The following is a 23,793-nucleotide window of genomic DNA, read 5'->3' as shown; positions in this document are numbered from 1 at the left end:
AGCTTTTTTCAGTTTCACGTTCAAACAAAACAAAATAATATTATTTTTATATCAATATTGCATTTTTAATGCCGATATTGCCGATACCGATATGATGACAGATTAACCGTGCATCCCTATGTTTTACAACGACATACCTGCTTAGAAAAGTCCCACGGTAACATGACACCTTCAGTGACATCAACAAATCATGTGATTAACCCATTTTGATCTGAGGTCCATTCTACAAATGTCTCAAAACGTATGTTGCTACTGTATATCAGTAGTTCTCGAACTTTTTCATGTCAAGGACCCCCAAAATGATATGTATTAGCCGCCGACCCCATCTCAAAATATTTCATGCCAGGAATCCCCAAAAACAAGATCTACAAGCACATAGCGCGACACGAAGTGACGCGCTATGAGATTGTAGATCTGCTATTTTTGAATAGCCAAAGTATAAAATAAAATATAAAATTACACAGATGCTTTCCCGGTTTTAATGATTTAAACTGCAGATAGTGATGATAAAAGCTGTTGTTGGGTTTTTATTATTTTTATGAATAACCCCCTCTGTCTGTGTGGGTGGTGGTGGTCCTTACAGCCTCACCTCACACAAATACACTCACACACACACAACATGGCGGAGCGTATTTTCACTCTATTCTCTTTGCAGCTGGTCCAGCGTATTCCTGAGGCCAGCTTAAACTACCAGAAGGTTCCACCCGGTACCACCGCTGTTCTGGACCCAAACATGAACGAACCAGAGCCCGGTTCTATGCCCCGACGCCCCTGGAACCGAGAAGAGGTCACTGTCTTAGCCCCTTATTTATTCAGTCCACAGTCTGTGACAGATTCACAAGCGTTCACAAACTACAAACTACCAATCTCTGATTTGATTAACTTAATGGACACTACAGTAAGTCACTGTGTGGTTTGGCATATGCAGCAACACACAGTAAAATAAAGTGATGTGAACTCGAGGTGCAGTTAGTTTTGGTCTGCTGGGAACTACAGAATTCAACACATTCTCACACCCGGGTTGTACCGCAGTAATGAGTCGGCCAAAATCTTGACCAAGCGTCAGACCTGTGACGCAACGGGCTTCCCTAGCATGTTGACGACGACGAAATTATTCACGATTACATTATGTACGATTCCAAACCTGTCGTCAGATGTGGACATCGCACCGCTCGGCACAGGCACTCACTCAGCTAGCGCCTTGCTCGGCCATTCCTCGTGGAGCTCTCCTTATGATGGTGCACCTGCCAACCTATTATGAGCTGGGAGAGGAGGGAATGGAGACCGTTGCTAATCCCATGGGCGAAAATTCTGTTTCGGCTTCACCCAGCTGATGGCTGCTCAGGTGGTCGTGATGAGTGCTCAGGGCGAGCTGTTAGGGGTTAGGTGCCTTGCTCAGAGACACGTCGAAAAGTTAGACAATAGACGGGCAGCGAACCGGTGACCTTCTGATTACCAGAATATGTGTACGCAACTCCACATTTCATTGTCATGTGAAGTGGAATGGTGAAAAGCAGCGTGACAGGGAAGCCCGTCGCGTCAAACATCTAACGCTTGGTCAGATTTTGACCAACTCGTCACCATATTACGTCCTGGTAGTGATGATGTGTGTAGCAGAGGTCCATGGTTCAACAGGAAGTGTTGGGCGTACAGTCAGACGACAGTAGTGCCTGCTCTTTGTCCTGCTGTAGAACATGTTTAACCCAGGATGGCCGTCATGTAACTGGCTGAGACGGAGGGAAGGAATTGCTTGTTTATTTTCATGTGATATCACCTGTTCCGTCCCCCACCACGGCTTGTCAACTCAAGCGGCGCGCTTGTCAGGGCACGAGGTCATCGGCTGCTCGGGCGCCTTTGAGCCTCGCTCAGAGCCTCCAAAAGCCTTGCTGTCGGCGTGCCTGCTTTGTTGATTTTCCTGCTTTGTTGATTTTCAAAAGCCATGCATTTTGTTGTAGCACGTATGCAGGATGTTAAGTTGAGAAAAAACAAGCACTCCTCTTCCCCAGCTATCCTTGTTAGAACAATACAGCCCACTGCACTGTATCCATCTGAACAGAGCGTGAATGTAATGTTTGGCACTGTGGGTTGGTTTGATACGTTTCTCGTCTAACCCCTCCCTCCAGGTGATTCTGGATAACCTGATGTTGAACCCGGTGTCACAGCTGTCCCAAGCCATCAGGGAGAACACTGAACAACTGGCTGACAAAATGAAGTAAGTCTTCACAACAGCAAGTAGGACGTGACCACGTACGTGTACACTGTCTCAACTTCTCTCAATATCCTTAACCACTTACGTGAGCCCTATATACTTTTTTCCTGTTTTAATGGCAACTATAACGAGAACGGGTCATATTTTTTTAACTGAGGGCTAGAGTGACTGAGAAATTATGCCCACAACACTCCAGATTAAGTAAAAGGCATTAAGGTGCAGGCTCAATAATAATTATCATAAAAGTGATCAACGCTGAGGAAGACATGTTTGGTTTGTATGCGTCCGTTGTTTCTGTCCGTGAGAGGCAAATAAAACCATGTGAAAAGGACATTCATTGTGTGCTGGCTGTTTCCTCACTTTTAGAGTGACTGTCCCATGTTTAATCCCTGCTATCAAACTGTCGTTGAGCGAGGCACTACTCCTGCACTGCTGCTAGATGTAATAGAGTACTCTAATTTGCGTTGACTGTTATGTGTCCTTTCAGGGTTTTGTTCCATAACAAGATGGAGGTCTGGGAGGAGATTGAAGCCAAAATTAACACGGAGAATGAAGTCCCCATTCTGAAGACCTCCAATAAGGTCGGACTGAAGTGATGGCATTGTGTCCGTTTATGTCAGTTTGTCACTTTATCAAAGTCTTTTTAATGCAATTGTCTTGTGTCGTCCAACAGGAAATCAGCTCCATTCTCAAAGAGCTGAGACGAGTCCAGAGGCAGCTGGAAGGTGAATACAATTCAATAGAGTTCAAAATAATCCAATAGAGTTCAACAGAATCCAATAGAGTTCAATATAATTCAATAGAGTGCCATAGAGTCCAATAGAATTCAATAGAATTCAATAGAATCCAATAGAGTTCAATAAAATGCAATAGAATTCAGTAGAATTCAATAGAATTCAGTAGAATTCAATAGATTATATACAGTAAAGTTCAATAGAATTCAGTAGAGTTCAATCGAGTATATGTAGTTCAATGGAATTCAATAGAGTTCAATAGAGTCAGCCTGCTTCTCAACAACCACAATTAGAAACTTGACACATTTTAATAGCATTTTGTTTAAAGAGCGCTTCACCCATGTTCAACCTTATCTTGGTATAATTGGTCCTCACTAATGAATGCTCTGTCTACTCTGTGTCTCAGAGGAGGAAACCTGCCTTCTTAAATGATTGTTTTATTATAGATGCCAGAACAATGGCTTCCATTTCAGCATGCTAACCTTTTGAGAAAGAGAATGGCTGTAGTTTTTCATTGGCTTGGAATCCCCATCCGTGATGTCATTGGTTGGCAGGTTTTTGAACTGTCCACACCCCTCCAAGGAGACAGAGAGTGAGTAAACCGAATTGGTGGAATCCCAGTTGTAGTGATATGAGTGGAGGGCTGTCACCATTATGACATTTTACTTGACGATTCATTGTCACTCAAATAAAATTAAGATTAACAATTTGATTGTGTTCCTGTCGTTGAACATTTCTGTTTGGCTTCGTAAACAAAAGGTGTACAGGGCAGATATGACAAATAACTATTACCAAAAAAAAACACAAATAGTGGAAATAGACTATCTACAAGCTCAAAACGCATCACATCGTCACGCGTTTTGAATGTTTGAACATATTTGAACATTTTCAACATGGAAATGATGATTATGACGATTATGCAAACATTTTTTTGTGAATTTATCTCCAATAAATTGCGATTACGTGATCATGTAATAATTGAGTGTATTCAGTGGTGTAAAGTAACTGAGTACATTTACTCAAATGCTGTACTTAAGTAAAACTTTTTACTGGAGTATTTCCAGTTTTCAGTACATTTACTTTTACTTCACTACATCTCAGAGACAAATATTGTATTTTTACTCCACTACAATTATTTGAAAACTTTAGTTACTGGTTACTTTGCAGATAAAAATGATTATATCATAAAACATTCATTAACCCCTTTAGCCCTGTTTTATACATAGGCTATTTGAAAATAGCCGATCTACAAGCTCACAACGCGTCACAATACGACGCGTTCAACAGTTTAGTGCTCTTACTTTTGGTACTTAAAGTATATTTTGATGCCAATACTTTTGTACGTTTACTCAAGTAACATTCTGAACACAGGCCTTTTACTTGTAACAGAGTATTTTTATATTGTGGTATTGCTACTTTTACTTAAGTAAAATATCTGAGTACTTCCTCCACCACTGAGTGTATTGATATGTGAATGCTCCTCTCTACAGTCATAAACACCATCGTGGAGCCCCAGCCTCGGCCCTCCTCCAAGGAGAAGAAACAGCCAGGGAGCAGCCGGCCCCCGGGGGCCACAGGGGCCCGCGGCAGTCCTTCCAATGCCAACGAACACGCCAAGAGATCACCCCGAGGACCCAACGGAGGCCAACATATGGCCTAAACCACACAGCACTCTGCTCTGCAAGGACAAACGCCAGGTCATGATGAGGGTAGCGACGATAGTCCTACCATAAACGTCACTAATCCGTTAAGATCTGTGTCATTTTAGATTTCTATTCTATTTATTCTATTCTATTTCTTTGGCATAGCTTGTAGATCTGCTATTTTTTTTTTTTTTTGTGAAAATCTGTGCAAATCTTTGAATATATATATATTTTTTAAAGCGAACATTTGTAACTCAAACCTTTGCCTCTGCGGATCCCTGGAACAAAATGTTTTACAAATGTTCGCTTTAAAAAATATACATTCAAAGATTTGCAAAAATGTTCACGATTTTTCAAAAATAGCAGATCTACAAGCTCATAGTGCGGCACTCGGTGCCGCACTATGAGCTTGTAGATCTGCTATTTTTGAATAGCCCAAAGAAATCTTAAAATGACACAGATGCTTTCCCGGTCTTAATGGGCTCAATAGAATACAACAGCTCATCCCTGTATCTGATGGTGTTTTATCATAATAATGTATATCGTCGCTGTCTGGTGGAAACCTTAGTAGGTCTTAACGTAACTTTTCAGGAAATAGAACAAGGAACCTCTGTTCCAATGGATCCAATGTAGTTATTATTTAGCCACAAGCTCTTGTTAATACTTTTCATTGGTTCAATATTTATAAAACACACACTCGCAGACACGTAATAACTTTTTCAACAAAAAAAAATCTAAAATTGCAAAAAATGCCGAATACAAGCTGACATCGCGACACTTGGTGAGCTTGAGGGGCTATTTTTGCTACTTTTGTGCAACAATCTTGTATTACAAAGTAGGGCATTAATGAAAAAAAAAAAAATCTAAAGTTTAAATATGAAGATACAAGGTTTCTGCCTGACAGCAATATGATATAATAATGATGATGGGCGCTATGTTTACATACAGACATACAGTATCAGAATAATCATTCATAATGTGCTTACAGTCTTATTCCATCTTGAATAAGCTGCCGCTGCGTTTCCTGTGGCTTTGTGTCAATCTCTGCTTCCTGCTGTACAGTAGTCATGGCAACAGAAAGATGCCGGTTCCCGTGGTAACTTAGTCGTTTACTTGCTCGTTGAGAAAGTCAGGCGATAGCTGCAGGAACGCCTTGTAACTTGTAGATCTGCTATTTGCGCGACACCATCATACGATAAAATATAAACCAGGCATAAATCTTTCCGGGGTCAGGGGTCAACGTTACATATGATAACATATTAATCCAGTTGTTGATATAAAGAAACATAACAGGAACTGAATACTTGAGTTGAATATGAATGGGATTCTGTAGCATAATGTAAATTTAGCCATGTGATTATGATGCTATTATTAATTATGACGCTATCATTTATATAGCCATGGCACTGAACAAAAAATGTAAAAAATAAACACTACAACCGCTTCCATATCGCACAAGATCCTCAGTAACATTTAGGCTGAAATATGAAACTGAAGTTGCAACTATTTACTCGCTCTGCAGTAGTACAGTTAGTGGATTGTGTAAAAATAATAATATTCTTGATGACGTGTTTGATTTGTGCTTTGATAATCTGTTTGAACAGAACACTGAAGATATGATCAGAGGAAATATGAATCATAACGTGTAATTTCTCTTTATTTTTTTCCTCATGCGTCTGATTGTAGGTTTGATGTTGATTGTTGCGAGTCGAGAATGTCAACATGTCTGTTAAAGTGAAAACTAACTCAAAGCCTTCTGAAAACAGAATGAATGCAATTATTACATGAGACGAAGTACAATCTACTCTTAAGATTGCTCGCATACGTTGAGACAAAATGTATGTGTCTCTTTTCCCAAGCAAAGGATTTGAACCCACCCACACCCTTCCCGGTCTAAAGTTGTAACCTTTAAACTTCATCAGAGTAAGGCCTAATTCATACTTAGTCAAACATTTTTTTTTTTTCAAGTACAAATTAGGCTTCAGCTTCTGTCCATCCACCGGTTATGTCCTAAAATTCTGTGTGTGTGTGTGTGTGTGTGTGTGTGTGTGTGTGTGTGTGTGTGTGTGTGTGTGTGTGTGTTGTTCATCTCACAGTTGATGTTCAGTCACCGAACGTGCACTTTTTTCCTTTCTTCATTTGAGGGAAACCTCGTCAATGTGATTGCAGTTTTTTATTCATTCATTCATTTATTTATGTATTTATGTATTTATGTATTTATGTATTTATGTATTTATTTATATTTATTTTCATTTAAGGTGTCATTGTATTTTCTACAACCAACGGGAATGTAACTGTGTATGATTCAATCGCCTACCCCAGAACGGACATCTGATTGGCTAACGCGTTGTGATGATGTAACTGCTGCTGCTAGAGGTGATTGGTGTTTGACTTGATTTTTGTTGCAATGTAAACAACCTCACTGTTGGTTATTATTAATTTGTTTTTAATAGAATCATATCCTTCCAGGGTTACTATTCATGGATGGAAGTGAAAATTAAAATGTCTCTGTCATTTACAGTGTACATCACCATATTATTTGTAATAAACTGATTTCATGCAGGCAACACAAGTGGGAGTTATTTACTGGTCTGTCTGTCTGACTGTCTAATGCCTATCAAAGTGGGGTTCCTTGAAATTAACCACACCTTAGAAATATTCTATATTTGGGGGTTCCTGGCATATCTTTTCAAATGGGGGTCCGCGGGCTAATATGTATCAATTTGAGGGTCCTTGACATGAGAAAGTTAGAGAAGCACTGCTGTAGCAGACGCAACTTGGCAGCCAGCAGTGAAATTGGTGCGTTCATCTTTGTTGTGTATCAGACATGGTTTGTTACAGCGCTGGTTCTCAAACTTTTTAACCCTTTAAAACCCGGAAAGCATCTGTGTCATTTTAGCTATATACTGTATGTTTGTTTGTTTTTTAGAAAATTAGGATTTAGAACATTGTTTTAGAACAGTGGTTCTCAAAAATAGCAGATATATTCAAGCTCACAGCGTGTCACTTCATGCCCTGCTGCGAGCTTGTACATCTGCTATTTTTTAACATTTCCTTTTTTAATCTTGAAAGTGTTTTGAATTATAAATCTTCAAATTTTCAGATGGGGGTCCGCAGCCAAATGCATATTGTTAGCCTCATAGCATAATTGCCATTTGTTATTTTTTGGCCAATTTGACATTTCTGCCTAACTCTACTCTCCTAACACTGATGCTTCATTGTGCCTTATTGCCTGTATATGTCCTCAGCCTATCAGAATGCTTGTTACATTCCTAAAATCACGTAGGCAATTATGCTATGAGGCTAACTTTTTGACTTAAGGCAGGTACACACTGCAGGATATTTGGTACGATATTGCTGTCGCCGACCTTTTTTGGCGCTCGCCGACAAAACCTCCTGATCTGACACAGATCGGCCTTTGATCGGCGAGCTAATGCTCGCTGTGTGTGAAAGGTTCCGCGAGACGATGTGGCCGCGATTGTCCGCTCTGCGATGGCTTTCCGACCGTTTTCAGATAACTACCATGTTAGATATTCAGATGTGTCCCAGACAGGACAGCAGACAATATCGTACAGTATGAAAGGAGCTGCGACCACCTTGCGAGGAGATGCACGCTACAGCCAATGAGAGCACATTACAGCCACCGTGGCTATGGAAGGTCGGTGGACCTGACCACAACAAACAGATCCCCCGCATAGTTACCGTCCAGTCCTGTATTAAGTTAAACATTATTATAAAACAGAATGAGAGTGAGCGAGTGTGCTTGAAGGGGGGATGTTTATTTGAGACTATTGCACAGAGATAGAGAGAGAGAGAAAGACACAGAGAGCGAGCGATGTGTGTGTGTGTGTCCTTGTCTGTGAGTGTTGCCAGATTTTGCGAGAGAAATAAGCAACCAGGTTTGTGAAAATGAGCACTTTAAGCCTATATACAAATACATTGGATACTTGAAAATAGACAATCTACAAGCTCACGTTGTAGATAGGCTATTTTTAAAGAAGACATTTTGGGGGGGGGGGGGGGGGGAATTGTGGAATATTTTCCAAATCCACACAGATCTTGTATGGGGGTCTATGGCACAACATATTTTCAGAAGGGGGAGGTCTGCGCCTCTGCGGACAATTAATTATTATTATTAATTTGGGGGTCCTTGCCATGAAAATGTTTGAGAACAACTGGTTCAAACAACATTAGGAAACAAGGCCAAAAAACAACTACACTTTCAAGCAACTTTACAGAAAAACAATCCCAAAGTCGCTTATAATAAGCGGACATGGCAGCACTGTCACTGACTGCTTCAGTGCACTTGACGTGCGAGAGAGAGAGAGAGAGAGGGGGGGGAGAGGGAGAGGGAGAGAGGCATATCACGGGATACATCGATTAAAATGAATTGGAATAAACACAAATGTATGTATTGGGTCTGACTCTGGAGATCCTAGTGAACTATCCTACAGTGTGTCAGCCCTTGTCGGGGATCAATCGTGTTGTGAAAACCACAACGATATTATGACAGCCGATTTCAAGAAATAAACTCCTGCAGTGTGTTATGCTTAACGATCAGATGACCCTCCGACCACTTTAAGGTCCTGCAGTGTGTACCTGCCCTTAGGCAGACATGATTTTTAATGTAACAAGCATTCTGATAAGCTGGTTAAAGATCTTTTAATTTATTTTGATGCAATATATTCACTCCCCCTGGAGGACCGCTGGGGTCCCCTGACCACACTTTGAGAAGGACTGTGTTACAGTTTAAAGTACTGCGTAGGATCCAAAACCACATGGCTGGAATGTACCCGGGTTTAGATCCAATTAGGTTGGATCTAAAACCCACCTGAGAAAGTGTCGCTTCAGCCTCAGCAACTGGGAGGAGGCTGCGGAGCAGGATGGTCCATGAAGGCAGAGCACACCTAGAAAAGTTTTTAAAAAATGTTCTGGGAATGTCCAAAACTATAAAGTTCTGGTCAGAAATATTCATTTTTCAGAGAGAGAGAGAGAGAGAGAGCATTTTAATTCCATTGCCGGCCATTTTCTTTTCTTTTTTTGTAATGTATCAGAGTGCAATACACCTCCCAACCATTAGTGTCGCATAGTTGAAAGCAACAGAGAAAATTTGGAGAAAATGGCCGGCGATCACATTAAAATGCTTTTTATTGAACAATACAGGAGATACGGGTACTTCTAACTTTTAACTATCGCGGTACCGATCGCCTTGTAACATATGTGGCACTTGGGTAAGCACTTTATATTTCAAATCTGAACGTTTATGTACATGTGAGAGTTGGCAATGTAACTCATTTAATGTAAATCGAAAACCAGGGACTCGGCTCCATGACGCTTGTGGCAGACGAGCGTCATGTGAACCATGGCTAGGGCTGGGAGAGAACAATGTCTGAAGAATTTGGATTGATTGAAGAATTTGAAGAATGAATATCTTTATTCATGTGTTTTTCTGCCTTGCAACAGATAGCGACCTGTACTAGGAGTCACCAGTGCTGCAACTGAATGTCATCATCTCTCTCTCGCTCGCTTGCACGCACGCACGCACGCTCAACTCAGACTGGGGTGTGGCTTGAGATCATTCCAGGTAACCCGCCTCTTAAGAGCCATACTGTAGGTAAGGTTATAAGGTGTGTGTGTGTGTGTGTGTGTGTGTGTGTGTGTGTGTGTGTGTGTGTGTGTGTGAGTACGCGTGGGCATGTGGAAACTATAGTCAAACACACACATACTGGTGTACAGGAACAGACATATACTGGACAACGGTGTACTGAAGTACTCACTGGACAATACTCCTGTACTGAAGAACTAATATCCTGGACATACTGGGTGTAACTCAACAGCAGCCACTGTCTATGGGTTCAGACTCATAGGCTACCTGTACAGGTATGTATGCCCAGCATTCAAATGCTAAGCTAAGCTAAGCAAAAAATTATAATAATAATGATAATAATGATAATATGTCGCTGTTGGGTGTGTCCAAAACTTGTTCTTTCTTTGTACTTTTCAAGATTCAAAGCAAAAGCAAAAATAGACGATATACAAGCTACTTTTGTGTGGCACTATTATAATTAATAGGATAATAGGACATTATAATTTATGAAAAAAATTACATAAAAAGTTAAAATATGGATACACAAGGTTTCTGTCCGAAATAATAAGTCGTGATGCGACATGCTGTAAGTTTGTACTGTAGATTTGACATTTTTACTTAATTTGAAGTAGTACTTCTTTAAGTAGAAGTACTATAAGTGTGTGTGTGTGTGTGTGTGTGTGTGTGTGTGCGTGTGTGTTATAAATATTGACCCAATGAAAAGAGCTTGTGACTAAATAATAACTACATTGGATCCATTGGAACACAGGTTCTTTTTTCCCATTTCCTGAAAAATAACAGTTTGGACAAGGTTTCCACATGACAGTGATGATATGCAGTAGCAGATATGTACATGAGATTAGAAAAAATGATAGCATCACATCCAGATGTGTACATAAGGCGTAACCATAGGGCAAGGTAAATAGATAATTAATAACACAATATGTATTTTTTTATATAATTATTATCATGTGTGACAACAAATGATAAATAACAAATGAGTTCATTTAAAACGACAGTGCATGTTTGACTTTGTTTACATACTTGAATTGAACAAATAGATATAAATGAATGAATATCCCTCCCCCCACCCCTCTCTCTCTCTCTCTCTCTCTCTCTCTCTCTCTCTCTCTCTCTCTCTCTCTCTCTCTCTCTCTCTCTCTCTCTCTCTCTCTCTCTCATTGTGCTGTGGTGTAACTCTACCTGTTGGACTGTCTAAACTAAAGGAATGTGGTTTAAGCCACTATCAGATATCCATCTGGCAGAGACAGAGAGGGTGAAATAGTTTGTCCTGATTTATAATGAAGGCATACTGTTGCAGAGTAAGGGTCCATTTGGTTCCATTTGTACAAGTTTAGAGTTACAGATCCTGTAAGGGTCCATTTGGTTGCATTTGTACACTCTCAGAGTTACAGACCCGTAAGGGTCCATTTGGTTCCATTTGTACACTCTCAGAGTTACAGACCCGTAAGGGTCCAAATTTGGTTCCATTTGTACACTCTCAGAGTTACAGACCTGTAAGGGTCCAATTGGTTCCATTTCTATACTGTCAGTTATAGAGTCTGAGTTACAGACCTGTAAGAGTCCCTGGAGCCCATTTTGAGACCCACTGCTGTAGTTCAACCATTAAAACGTAATTCATACGATATGAATTGAACTTGTACTCGTTATCATTTAGTTTGCTTTCAGTCCATTGTTTATAAACCAAGAAACGTTAAAGACTGCCTCTTTGACAAAAAAAAAATGCATTAGTACTTTACTATCATATTTCACACTGACAACATTCTAATAAATAGGATATAGCCGTCTGTCTGCCTATGTATTGTAAAAGAAAAAGAAAGTCTGACCAATTCACCCAGTAAAAAAAACTGAATGAATGAATAACTAACTAAATGAATGAATGAATAATGCATAAATAATATGACAGTAAGCTTTGGAAGGCAATTTAATTTAAATGGAATGGAAAAAATCTGAATGATTCATTGAAAGACTCCAGAGATAACATGTACTGATTTGTGTGAGTTTTGGACAACATCTATTGCAAAAATAATTCAGTGTGTGTTGAAGAACAGTGTGTTTTGCACGCACACACACACACACACACACACACACACACACACACACACGCACACGCACACGCGTGCGTGCGTGCGTGTGTCAGAGACATCAGAGACATAGTGATGCTGTCAGATTCACATAACTTTTATCAAACATTGGCATGAAATTCAAACAGTTGAGGTTGTGTTACAGATGGATTACAGTGTAATATGTGTAATGTAACAACACTGTCTTTGTTTCATTTGATATTTAGTGATGCCGGTTGATTGATTTACCCATAATTATTATAATATTTCGAGTACATGAGGTGGTAGTAACCAAGCATCAACTGTGTGTTTGATTCATCCGAACGATTATATGCAACACACAAGAACATAAAGAAACTGCCTATAAACATATGAAACCATGATGACATCATGAGGTACCTATTGTACACAATGTGTGCAATGTGCTCAATGTGTGTTCATGTGTCCCTGAGCAAGCATAGCTACCTTAAATATGGGTTGATGTGTATGCAGTGGTCCACAGCCACCCTACTATTTCTTTGTGGAGGGGGTGGGAGGGTTTGGCCATGACAGCCTCCTGCTTCCCCCTTGTACTCAACTCACCTCTGCCACCATCTACATCTATTCAGAATATTATTGTGCCAGTTTAATCACTTTCAACCCTAAATGGGCATTTCATTATTTTCTAATCATCTTCTTTTTTTTAATTCCCCCCTAAAACTTCCAAAAATATTTGTCCACAATACAGCAGATCTAAAAGCTTTTTTGTTTGTTTATTTATTATAATTTTTTAATGCAATTAATTGATTAGGTTCAAGCCACAGTACACGGGATGATATATCAAGATCAGTTCTGCTCAGACAGAACCAATTTTTTGTGACATTTAACATTCAAAACCACCTATTTTTCAAGCTATTTTGGAGTAAATGGGGTGGCCCAGCCAGAGACACATAGGGCCCTATCTAAAGCCATATGCCTAACTTATTAGTTGTTGTTTTTTACTATTTTGAAAAACATTTTAAAATAGTGAAAATAGCCGGTCTACATCGACGTGTTGTGAGCTTAAAAGTCGGCTATTTTCACTATTTTAAAACGTTTTTAAAAATAGTAATACAAAAAAAGCCTTAAGTTTGGGCATAGGGTAGGTACCCTCACAAAAAAATATGCAGTAATCCTGGTCACTATACTGCCTCCCACTGGCCAGCCGGGGCGCCTGATGGAGGGGAAGGGAACTGGTTGGAATAACGTGTTCCTTCCACGCGCTACGTCCAACCAGGGAAACTCTCCCCTGTCAGGTGACAAGAAGGTCAGTTGGCTCTCATGCATTGAAGGAGGCATGAGCTCGGCCCTGGCCTCCCTAGGTTGGCAGAGGGAAGGTAGTGCCCAGGATTACATAGACAATTGGCACTGGGTGTAAAAAATAGGGTTACAAAATCGTGGGATAAAAATGTAAGTTAAAAAAAAAGTTTGGGCATAAGGCATAAGGTGGAAGATAGGGCCCTCAGGTTATTAGCCCATTAAAACCGGGAAAGCATCTGTGTAATTTTAGATTTTTGTGTTGGCTAGTCGAAAATAGCCGTGCTGCGACCTTGTACAACTGCTATTTTTTTAATATTTTTGAAAAAATCTTGAAAGTCTGTGAACTACTGATTTAGAAGGCATTTGTGGAATCGGCCTCAGGTCTTAATGGGTTAGGGCAGTGGTTCTCAACCAGTGGTCCGGGGACTACCAGTGGTCCTTGAGGGGGTTCCAGAGTTGGTAACCAAATGGACCCTTATGGGTCCATTCATTTTACGCTCTCAAGAGTTAAATTATAGTTGAACATCTGCATTGCTTAATTTACAAGAACACACAGAGAGAATGTAGAAGGATTGCTATTTTGATCAACGTTTGCCTGTTATCTCTCCTATGGTACCAACATCAATACAGCATGGAATTGTGGACAGAATCTTATCCAACAACAACAGAATATTCTAAGTCCTGGGTCTGAGAGGATAACTCTCATCAAATGGCTCATATGCCCAATAAATAATGGACCTTGATATGAAAAGCGTTTCAAACCACTGGGTTAGGGGGTTGGTGGCATGGAAAAGCTGCCCTAGTGATGTGTACTGCCACGAGCTCATATCCCATCAATGAGGAGGAGAATTTGACGCTGGTATGGAATGTCAGTCGTGTGTTTACACAATGATACTGGAAGAGCAGGTTCCTGTTCCAACCACTGGCAACAGTTATTCATCCAGGAATGTCAGCAGGATTATGTCACGACAATGACATGTTGACAATGGTTGACATTATTGCTTTATTCATTCCTTGAAATATTCATCTCTGAGACAGATATCGGAAAGTCAGTACACAGTAGGACAGTAGGACAGCTGAGAGTGAGACAGCGTAGGAGAGACAGACAGTAGGACAGCCGAGAGTGAGACAGCGTAGGAGAGACAGACAGTAGGACAGCTGAGAGTGAGTCAGCGTAGGAGAAACAGACAGTAGGAAAGTGCAATTTCAAAATGACTTGTATAGGAATATTGCTTAGAAAATATGTTTACAACGCTGTGCTTCCTGCTGATTGTATGTCTGATCAATGGAAAAGGGTTTCTGTACACTATTTTAAATGGAAGCATAGCTTAATACGGTATCTGTTGCCAGAACATAAAAAAAAAAGAAAGACGCATTCACAGGATATGAAAAACAAAGAATACAGGCTTAATGAGAAGGCAAATAAATCACACCCAGTGTGAAGTGAGTGGTGCCTTCGATGAGTTCATTTCATTAAGCTATTATTAGCCTAAGACTGCTTTAAAATAACTTTAAGATGGCAGAAACATCTTTTAAGTATTTTTACTCGTTTTAAGTATTTTTACTAAATGTATTTACTTCTAAATATTTGTAATCACCAAAGTAACTTTTAAGTACTTAAAGTACTTTTACTCAAATTGTTGATGGGTCATTTTAGTGTGTGTGTGTGTGTGTGTGCGTGTGCGTGCGCAAGTATTTTTATGCAATTTAGTAACTTTCAAAGGGTTTTACTTAAATTAGTTACTTTTTACAGACTTTGATGATTTTTAAGTATTTTTACTCATTGTAACATCTTTTAAGTATTTTTCTAATTTTAGCTACTTTAAAGTATTTTTTTACATATTTTCACTCATTTTAACTATTTTTAAAAATGGTATCTATTTTTTTAGTATTTATACTTGGCAATAATTATTGCCACGTTATATGTGTATATTTTTCTGCTTACTTAAAATTGTATAAACTAAAGTTTAGTCAATAAGGTAAAAACATATGCAGATTGTGGCCTGTGGCCTCGGATCCAAAGCAAAGGATGTGCCGTGGGGGGCATGAGAGTGTTGAGAGAGTTGATTGATTAGATCAGATAAGGACAGTAGCCACTATTAGAGAACAGTGCTGCAGCCTGAGTTGAGTCATTTAACACATTGTGTGCCAAAAACGGTCCGGACCGTTTTTGAGAATCCATGCGGGGGGTGCCATAAACGGTCTGGACCGTTTTTGGCATTTTTTTTTTTTAATACATGATGCCCACGTGGGGTGCTCTAACGAAACTTTGGGATCATCCAAGGAGTCTCTGAGAAGGAGAGGCCGGCTGTGGATCCATGTCAAAAATCCTTCCGGTCGGCCGCTCCAATGTTAACTCCTCGACTAAAAGCTTAACACATTGGGTGCCAGAGGTTTATTAAAATATTATACGTTGAGTGCCAGCATTTCTTCCATCCACTTGCGTTATACATTTCGTGCTGTGAGAAGCCCCGACGAGGAAGTGCATGTAAACAAAGCGTGCGTGCGAGACGGCGGAGGGTCCCGACTAACGCCTGGAACAATAATATTTCCAACGCGACCCTCCATTGCAGCGTGATCGCCGATCGAAAACGGCTCGTTTCCACCACATTAAAAAGAAATGGAGATATTAAGCTTTTAATCAAGGAGATAACATTGAAAACGCCGACCGGAAGGATTTTTTACATGGAGCCAGATCCAGCCTCTTCTTCTCAGAAACTCCTTGGGTGATGTCAAAGTTTCGTTTTAGCGCCCCACGTGGCCCACATGTATAAAAATAGAATTGGGTCAAAAACGGTCCGGACCGTTTTCGGCACTTCTCGTTTGGACCCTCAAAAACGGTCCGGACCGTTTTTGGCATTCAATGTGTTAAAGACGGGGTGCCGTGATTTTCAGTGATCCACCCCCCCCCCCTAAAACATAATCATCAGGTATTATGGTTATACTAGGAGGAAGATTTTTTTCAAAACAGTGTACAGAAATGGTTAAAATTATGTTTTTATGTGGACACGCCTCCAGTTCATTAAGTATACCTGGTTCTCACCTTAGCACCTCCTCCACCACCTTAGCACCACCCACCTGTCCTAGTCCCTCCTCCTCCTCATGCCCACACCTGTTGTGTTATGATAATGAGGGGGAGGGTATGTTTTTACTGTGTCACTAAAGCGCTGTTTCTCTATTGGCACGTTTGACCATCAAGGTTTCAGCCTCCAGGTAGAAACTCTAAATAGTCAGAGAAGACCTAAAACACCATAAAAACACCACCAGGGGGCTTAATGAAGTTCTATCAACCTCATAGACACATGAAAAACTGAAAAAGTGCAAAACCATGGCACCACCTCTTTAATATCTCCATTTCTTTTTAACGTGGTGGAAGTGAGCCGTTTTCGATCGGCGATCACTCTGCAATGGAGGATCGCGTTAGAAATATTATTGTTCCAGGCGTTAGTCGGGACCCTCCGCCGTCTCGCACGCACGCACGCTTTGTTTACATGCACTTCCGCGTCGGGGCTTCTACAGCACGAAACGTATCAACGTAAGTGGATGGAAGAATAGCAGGCACTGAACGTACAATATTTTAATAAACCTCTGGCACCCGATGTGTTTAGACAAAAGACCAGTGAAATGATTAACGAGCGGAAGATTAGAGGGTCTTGCAAGAGCATGATTAGACCACTCAGTGTAACCTGGAAGGTTCTAGAACCCAAATGCCTTGTGGGAAATTTATGTTACTCCTCCCTAAAGGAGGGGCTTCCACTGAAACAATATAAAAATCTGGGTGTTATCAAAGCAAGTCAGATTCGACATTTGGCTTGGACGCGGATAAGACTGCAGTAAGTGCAAAAGCTTGTATTACACGATGTAACTATTATGTAATGATGATTATATTTCTGATGTATTTATACTTGATGCGTAGGTTCATGTCAGTAATGTAATTTATTGTTGTGTTGCTTGTGTTTCCTTTCCTAGGTTTTATTACCACTGACTAAACCTGTTTAGGCTATACCTGACTATACCTGAACCTGATTAGGCTAAACCTAGTAGAACGTGAGACTACTAGTTAGACTGACTTAGGGGTCTTGTACTGACTTGTGGTACTGACTGACTTTCCATAGTAGTGGTTCTTTAGTACTAGACTGAAGTGTGTTGTATGTTCGTATTGTAATGTTAGTATAATAAAAACCATCAAAGACACAGGTTTGAGTAATATCTACTTTTAACTCACGCGTTCAGAGAAAGCCAACAACCCGTTCCAAGGGTAATGTTACCTGGGTACATAGAGCTTGTAAGACAGCCCATGTGACCAGGTAAATAATTGGACAAAACTAATTTAAAAGTATTTTTACTCAATGTATTGACTTTCTTTTAAGTACTTTTACTGTGTGTGTGTGTGTGTGTGTGTGTGTGTGTGTGTGTGTGTGTGTGTGTGTGTGTGTGTGTGTGTGTGTGTGTGTGTGTGTGTGTGTGTGTGTGTGTGTGTGTGTGTGTGTGTGTGTGTGTGTGTGTGTGGCCAGCCTGTGTGTGTGTGCATGTCTTTCAGTGGCACATGTGTTGCACTCCTGTTTAATTAGTGTAACTGGTTGCAATCAGCTGCAGCTGTTGAGGCCGTGCTCAAACGGATGGACACCCGGACACCCGGACCCACACACACGGTCAAGTGTAGGAGTGGTTGGCACCACTGAAAAAGGCAAAAAAAGGCAAAAAGTCAACTTTCTTTTTGAAGTCGTCAATGTGTGACCCCACCTTCACCTCCCGGCGACTTGGGGTCTAATGTTCTTGCTATTTGTGTTGCAGACTCACAGTCTTCAGTGGAATCACACACACACACACGCGCGCGCGCCAGGATGCCTCTAAAGACGTCCACCTACCTGAAGACAGCCAGCCTGCGTTGGTCCAGGAAGACGAAGAGCAGAGAGCTCCTGTCAGTCAACATGATCAGTCTCCCTCTGGGGGACTTCAGACACCTGTCCCACATCGGCCTGGACGCACGGGGACACCACAGCTTCGGTGACCTGTCCGCCTTCCAGGTAGTGACAGAATAAGTACTTTTTTTACTTAGAGGGGTATTTAACTCTAAAACACTTCTGGGGTGGCCTGGACCACTGGCCTAGCGGTCCGGGCACCTTGGCTCCAATGTAGCCTGACAGCGCATCGCGGGTACAAGTCCCGATTCCGACGGCCTTTGTCTGTCACTCCCCATCTCTCTCTCCCCGTCTACCTACTGTACAATCAATAAAGGCATAAAAAAGCTTCCCCCAAAAATGTAATCTAGTTTAACTATCATTTTAACTATCTACTGTGTACTCTGGCTTTTGTGAGCATCCCAGGCAGTTTTTAAGTTGCTTGATTCGATATTTTGACATTTCATAATCATTTAGTCAGACACGCCCCCTTCCTTGATAAACCAAATAGGGCTTTAGTCACAAAGCTGTTTGTAAATTTTGACTATATTTTAAAAACAGTGTGTCTTTTCTTTTATGACAAATCTTGGGCACGTAAACATATCATTGGAGGTTTGGCACTATTGTTATTGATTTTTGCATGAAGAATAAAGCATTCTAATAACAGCTAAGCATGATTTGTCGCACATACGACTGCCCCAGAGCAGATGTGAGATTGTGTGTGTGTGTGTGTGTGTGTGTGTGTGTGTGTGTGTGTGTGTGTGTGTGTGTGTGTGTGCGTGTGCGTGTGCGTGTGTGCGTGTGTGTTTATGAGTAAAATATTCATTAGAAGGACAATATCAGAAACCAGAAACAAGGGCGTGGGTTTTCCAAGAGTCTAACATGGTTAAAATGGAGTTTGAAGTGTCAATGGATTATCCAGTCAGGTGCATATACCAAACAAAAGACAAGGAAGGCCTTCCTTAACAACGTTTTGACAACAGGGCTTAAAACTGACACGGCTTAAGTATTGGAAGATAGATTTCATATCCACCCAAAATATGAGTCTTGTGTATGAAATATTGACAAAGACTGAAACTAAGGACATTTAATCTATTAATTTAGTTAGTTTTGTAAACACACATTATAGTTTTGGTTACTCTTTTTTGTTGTTGTAAAGCCTCATCTTCATTTCATTTAACTAAAATGTTTCAATTCTAGTTTTCTTTATTTTTGTTTGTTGAGTTTTATAAATACTATACTATAAATACCTTGCACACCTCCCCCCCAGAGCCACCAGGACCTCCTCCAGTCAGCCCCTCCTAAACCCCCGCGTCTCCTTCCCGCCACGGACGAGGTGCAGAGGAGGGCGGCTCCTCCTGGACACAAGAAGTCCCACTCCCTGCCTCTGCTGGACGAACTGGAGAAGATTCCTCCTCCTCGTATGGGAGAGAGGAGCCAGGAGGCGAGAGGAGACCAACAGGAGGAGGAGGAAGAAGAAGAGGGAGGACTGCGGATGAAGTCAGAGGTGACCCATAATGCAGCTCACCTGGACGAGGACCCTTGTTGTGCGTTGAGCTTTGATCTGGGACCTTCCATCCTGGACGATGTCCTCCAAGTGATGGACAGACATCAGTAAGTCCTCAGGGCTCTATGCTGGGTTCGTTTCTGTTTTTTGTTATTGTGGGGAAAGCTTTTGCAGAAAATAGCCGCTCGACAAGCTCACAGCGCGTTACAACGCGTTGTGAGCTTGTCGAGCGGCTATTTTCTGCAAAAGCTTTCCCCACAATACGGATGTTGCAGTTTAAGTGGATAAAGACATCCTCACCACCATCATCATCATCATCACCCTCATCATCATCATCAGCATCATCAGCATCATCAGCATCATCAGACCCCTTCCAATTAGCTTTCAAATCACACTGGGAAAAAAGTGTGACAAGTGTGTCAAGGTCCGTCAGTTTACTGCATTAGGCTACTGGGGCCCCCATAACTCTGAGAGTGTGCAAATGGAACCAAATGCACCCATAAGGGTTATCATTCTGTGTCCATTTGGTTCCATTTGTACACCCAAGAATTTGTGTTTCCACAAACTCAACTCAATTGGTGATGGTGCTGTGGTCTGGGGGTCCATTTTGCTTCAAAGTGGACCCTTACGGGTCTATTTGGTTTCCATTTGTACTTTCCATTTGTACACACAGGCTTGGATGAGGAGCTGGGAATATTCCTGAATTCTCTACACCTTAGGTCGTCAACAGGGGGTCTCTGGGCCCTCTAGGGGCTCCTCAGAGTTACTACAGGGGGGCCACCAAATCCTTTTTTTCTTTATTGTTTTTTTACATTAACCATTTGAACCCTAGCATCTCTATTCTGGGGTAACATATGCTGAAAATAGCCGATCTATTAAAGTACATCTAAGTAAAACTACATACAATTATAATTCTTTGTCTATTCACAACTTAAGATATTTAACCAATAATGACTTTATTTGTACATTGCAATTCTTGTGAGAGTCTCAAGCAACTTTAAGATGGGATCATTGGAGTCTCTGATCATCTAACATTAAAGCTTTTAAAAATCCCAAAGGAAAACGTTTCCTGATGAAAAATGTGTCTGGAACCCTATAGGGCATATAGTCCATGAGCCAGACAAGATTTCATTATCGAAAGAGTGGGCAAAACCAAACCTATATTAAATTGTTCATAGGGTCAATATAAGTAAATACATATATGATAACCTTCCACAGGAGTAGCTTTTTCATGGTTATCACACATTTTGTTATTTTCCCCATACGTACATGACAGGTGAAAAAATGACAACATTTAAAAAAGAGTTATCATAATGAATCTTCCTGAGCTGATTACTTACACGAAGACAATGATTTATCATATTACAAGTTTTCTGAAATTGTATATTTAAATATGCAAATTAGGCATTGGGAAAATATGCCCAAATTTGCATAACTTTCCAGAATCAACATTGGAACATTGGACAAAAAAAAAATGCAAATTGGGCATTTAGTCCATGAGCCAGAGCCCCAAAATTGAGCCAGATATTGAATATTCCCTCGTTAAAAACCTTTGACTCCAACATCTTAACAAAATGAAATAAGTATGTCGACTCTGGCTTTGTCCAATGTTCCAATGTTGATTCTGGAAAGTTATGCAAATGTGGGCATATTTTCCCAATGCCTAATTTGCATATTTAAATATACAATTTCAGAAAACTTGTAATATGATAAATCATTGTCTTCATGTAAGTAATCAGCTCAGGAAGTTTCATTATGATAACTCTTTTTTAAATGTTGTCATTTTTTCACCTGTCATGTACGTATGGGGAAAATAACAAAATGTGTGATAACCATGAAAAATCTACTCCTGTGGAAAGGTTATCATATATTTATTTACTCGTATTGACCCTATGAACAATTTAATATAGGTTTGGTTTTTCCCACTCTTTCGATAATCATTGCTCAATTTTGGGGCTCTGGCTCATGGACTAATAGCAGTGGTGGCCGTTTTGTGGTGCCACAGAAAGAAAACCCATTATTTTTCCCCATAGAGATTTCCGAAAATATGTATAGAAATGATTTTAAGCGTGGAACCAAGCCACCCAGGCTCCTTGTGAATCATGACCATAAAACATTTGATTCTGTGTCCGAAAATATTTTAATATTTAATAAATACCCTTTTTTTGCGGTTTTCAAATAGTTTTGGATAATATTTAAAATAATTTATATAAATACTTTCGGAAATCTCTATGGGAAGAATTAATGGGTTTTCTATCTGTGGCACCACAAAATGGCCGCCACATGCCCTTTAGTCAATAGTTATGGTTCAAATCCTGTGGTTTGTCTACTGGGATTGAAAGCGTTTTTGTTAGTTGGTTTTAAAGGATGGAAGTGATGTTTGTTTTAACAACAATCATTTTAGTTAAAAGGTTAAAGCTCTATGTTGTGATAATAATAGTAATATTGCTATAGAGTGTTTGTTCAGTAACAGGGGTGTGGGGGAGCACATCTATAATGCATGATAGTCGTGTACGCGCATGGGCATTTTATTCCCCTTATGGTCTGTTAAATTAACGCTGGGGATTTTATAGCATGGCAGTAGTCTGTGACACTAAGTATTGCCTAACCAAGTTCAGATGAAATATACAGTACACCTCACCTTGAATCACACACACACACACACACACACACACACACACACACACACACACACACACACACACACACACCGCCGCATGTGGCAATAATGAAAACGTGTTTGTTCAGATACCTGCTGAAGAAATGTATCCATAAAAGTGAAGGGTCTCTTAAAAATACTAACAGGAAGGAAGAGGTTTTTCAAAATATATATATATTTTATTGTTTTTGTAAAAAAGGTTTAGATTCATGTACAGTTAAAGGAACACTACCCATTTTCAACATTATATATTACATTTAATTGGTCCTCACTAATGCTCATTATAAGATGGCACTATTTCTGTCTACTCACTCTGTGTCTCATTGGTGGGGCTGTGGACAGAAACCTGCCTACCAGTGACATCATCGATGGGATTCCAAGCTAATAGTAACTGCAGCCTTTCTCTTCCTGGAAAGTTATTATGCTGAAATAGAAGCCATTAATAAAATACAAAAAGTTTGAAATCTTGTTTGAAATGACCAAACCTGCCTATGATGGGTGGGTTTCTGAACTGTCCACAGTCCTCCTCTGAGTGAGTAGACAGAAATGGTGGCATCTTAAGATGAATATTAGTGAGGAAGATATGAAGATAAGGTTGAACATGGGTGAAGTGTTCCTTTAATGGATTTGTATTACTCTGTGGGGTAAAACGTGTGTGTGTGTGCGTGCGCGTGCGTATGTGTGTGCTTTACATTTCCAAGAGTTTTGCGCTTACAAGGTTTCCAACAGACAGTGACGATATCACATTGTATATGTTACTCTCAGTTCTTTTGTATCAAAATGGAAGAATTTTCTGTTTGCTGCTGCCTTTTATTGTCTCCGCTGCCTTAAATTGTCTTATTGTATAACTTTGTATGCGCACTAGACAGGCCAAGGACAAACCTTTGCCCTGCATTTTTCACATCTGCCTTTTATAGCGCCACCAGGAGGCCGACTTATCTAAAACTAATTTTTTGATATTAGGCCTACTCCTTCAGATTTTATTATTTTATTTTTCTTCGTTGTTTCATAGTAGTAGATTTATTTGAGCTTATCCTTATTTTCTATTCCTTTAATACATGTTTTTACTTGTAATTAATGCCCTTTTATAATGTGTTTGTCTTAATGATCTTACTATTTTGTGTAACACTTTGAATTGCCTCATTGACATGTGCTGTATAGCCTGCAAATAAACTTGCCTTGATAAAGAGA

At 40.3% G+C, this 23,793-nt stretch overlaps 2 protein-coding genes across 2 annotated transcripts in view; both read left to right on the top strand.

The window, feature by feature from the left end:
• The window catches only part of cep170bb (centrosomal protein 170Bb), a 62,311-nt gene extending 57,528 nt beyond the window's left edge, over positions 1-4,783 (top strand). Inside the window, exons 22-26 of the mRNA XM_080454116.1 lie at positions 656-787; positions 2,124-2,212; positions 2,697-2,790; positions 2,883-2,934; positions 4,434-4,783. Coding sequence (XP_080310242.1) covers positions 656-787; positions 2,124-2,212; positions 2,697-2,790; positions 2,883-2,934; positions 4,434-4,603 — 537 coding nt within the window. The 3' untranslated portion in view covers positions 4,604-4,783. The remainder of the gene's footprint in view (positions 1-655; positions 788-2,123; positions 2,213-2,696; positions 2,791-2,882; positions 2,935-4,433) is intronic.
• A 5,479-nt stretch (positions 4,784-10,262) lies between these two features.
• Positions 10,263-23,793, top strand: LOC308103277 (cdc42 effector protein 2-like). Its single transcript, XM_080453196.1, has 3 exons — positions 10,263-10,466; positions 18,330-18,562; positions 19,707-23,793. Exons 2-3 carry the CDS (start codon positions 18,380-18,382, stop codon positions 20,052-20,054), a joined length of 531 nt encoding a protein of 176 aa, XP_080309322.1. The 5' UTR covers positions 10,263-10,466; positions 18,330-18,379; the 3' UTR covers positions 20,055-23,793.

This window comes from Gymnoscopelus braueri, assembly GCF_963280865.1.
Source record: "Gymnoscopelus braueri genome assembly, chromosome: 16".
Lineage (NCBI taxonomy): Eukaryota > Metazoa > Chordata > Actinopteri > Myctophiformes > Myctophidae > Gymnoscopelus > Gymnoscopelus braueri.
Note: the sequence above shows the minus strand (reverse complement) of the source record. Positions and strands in the feature narration are given on the sequence as shown.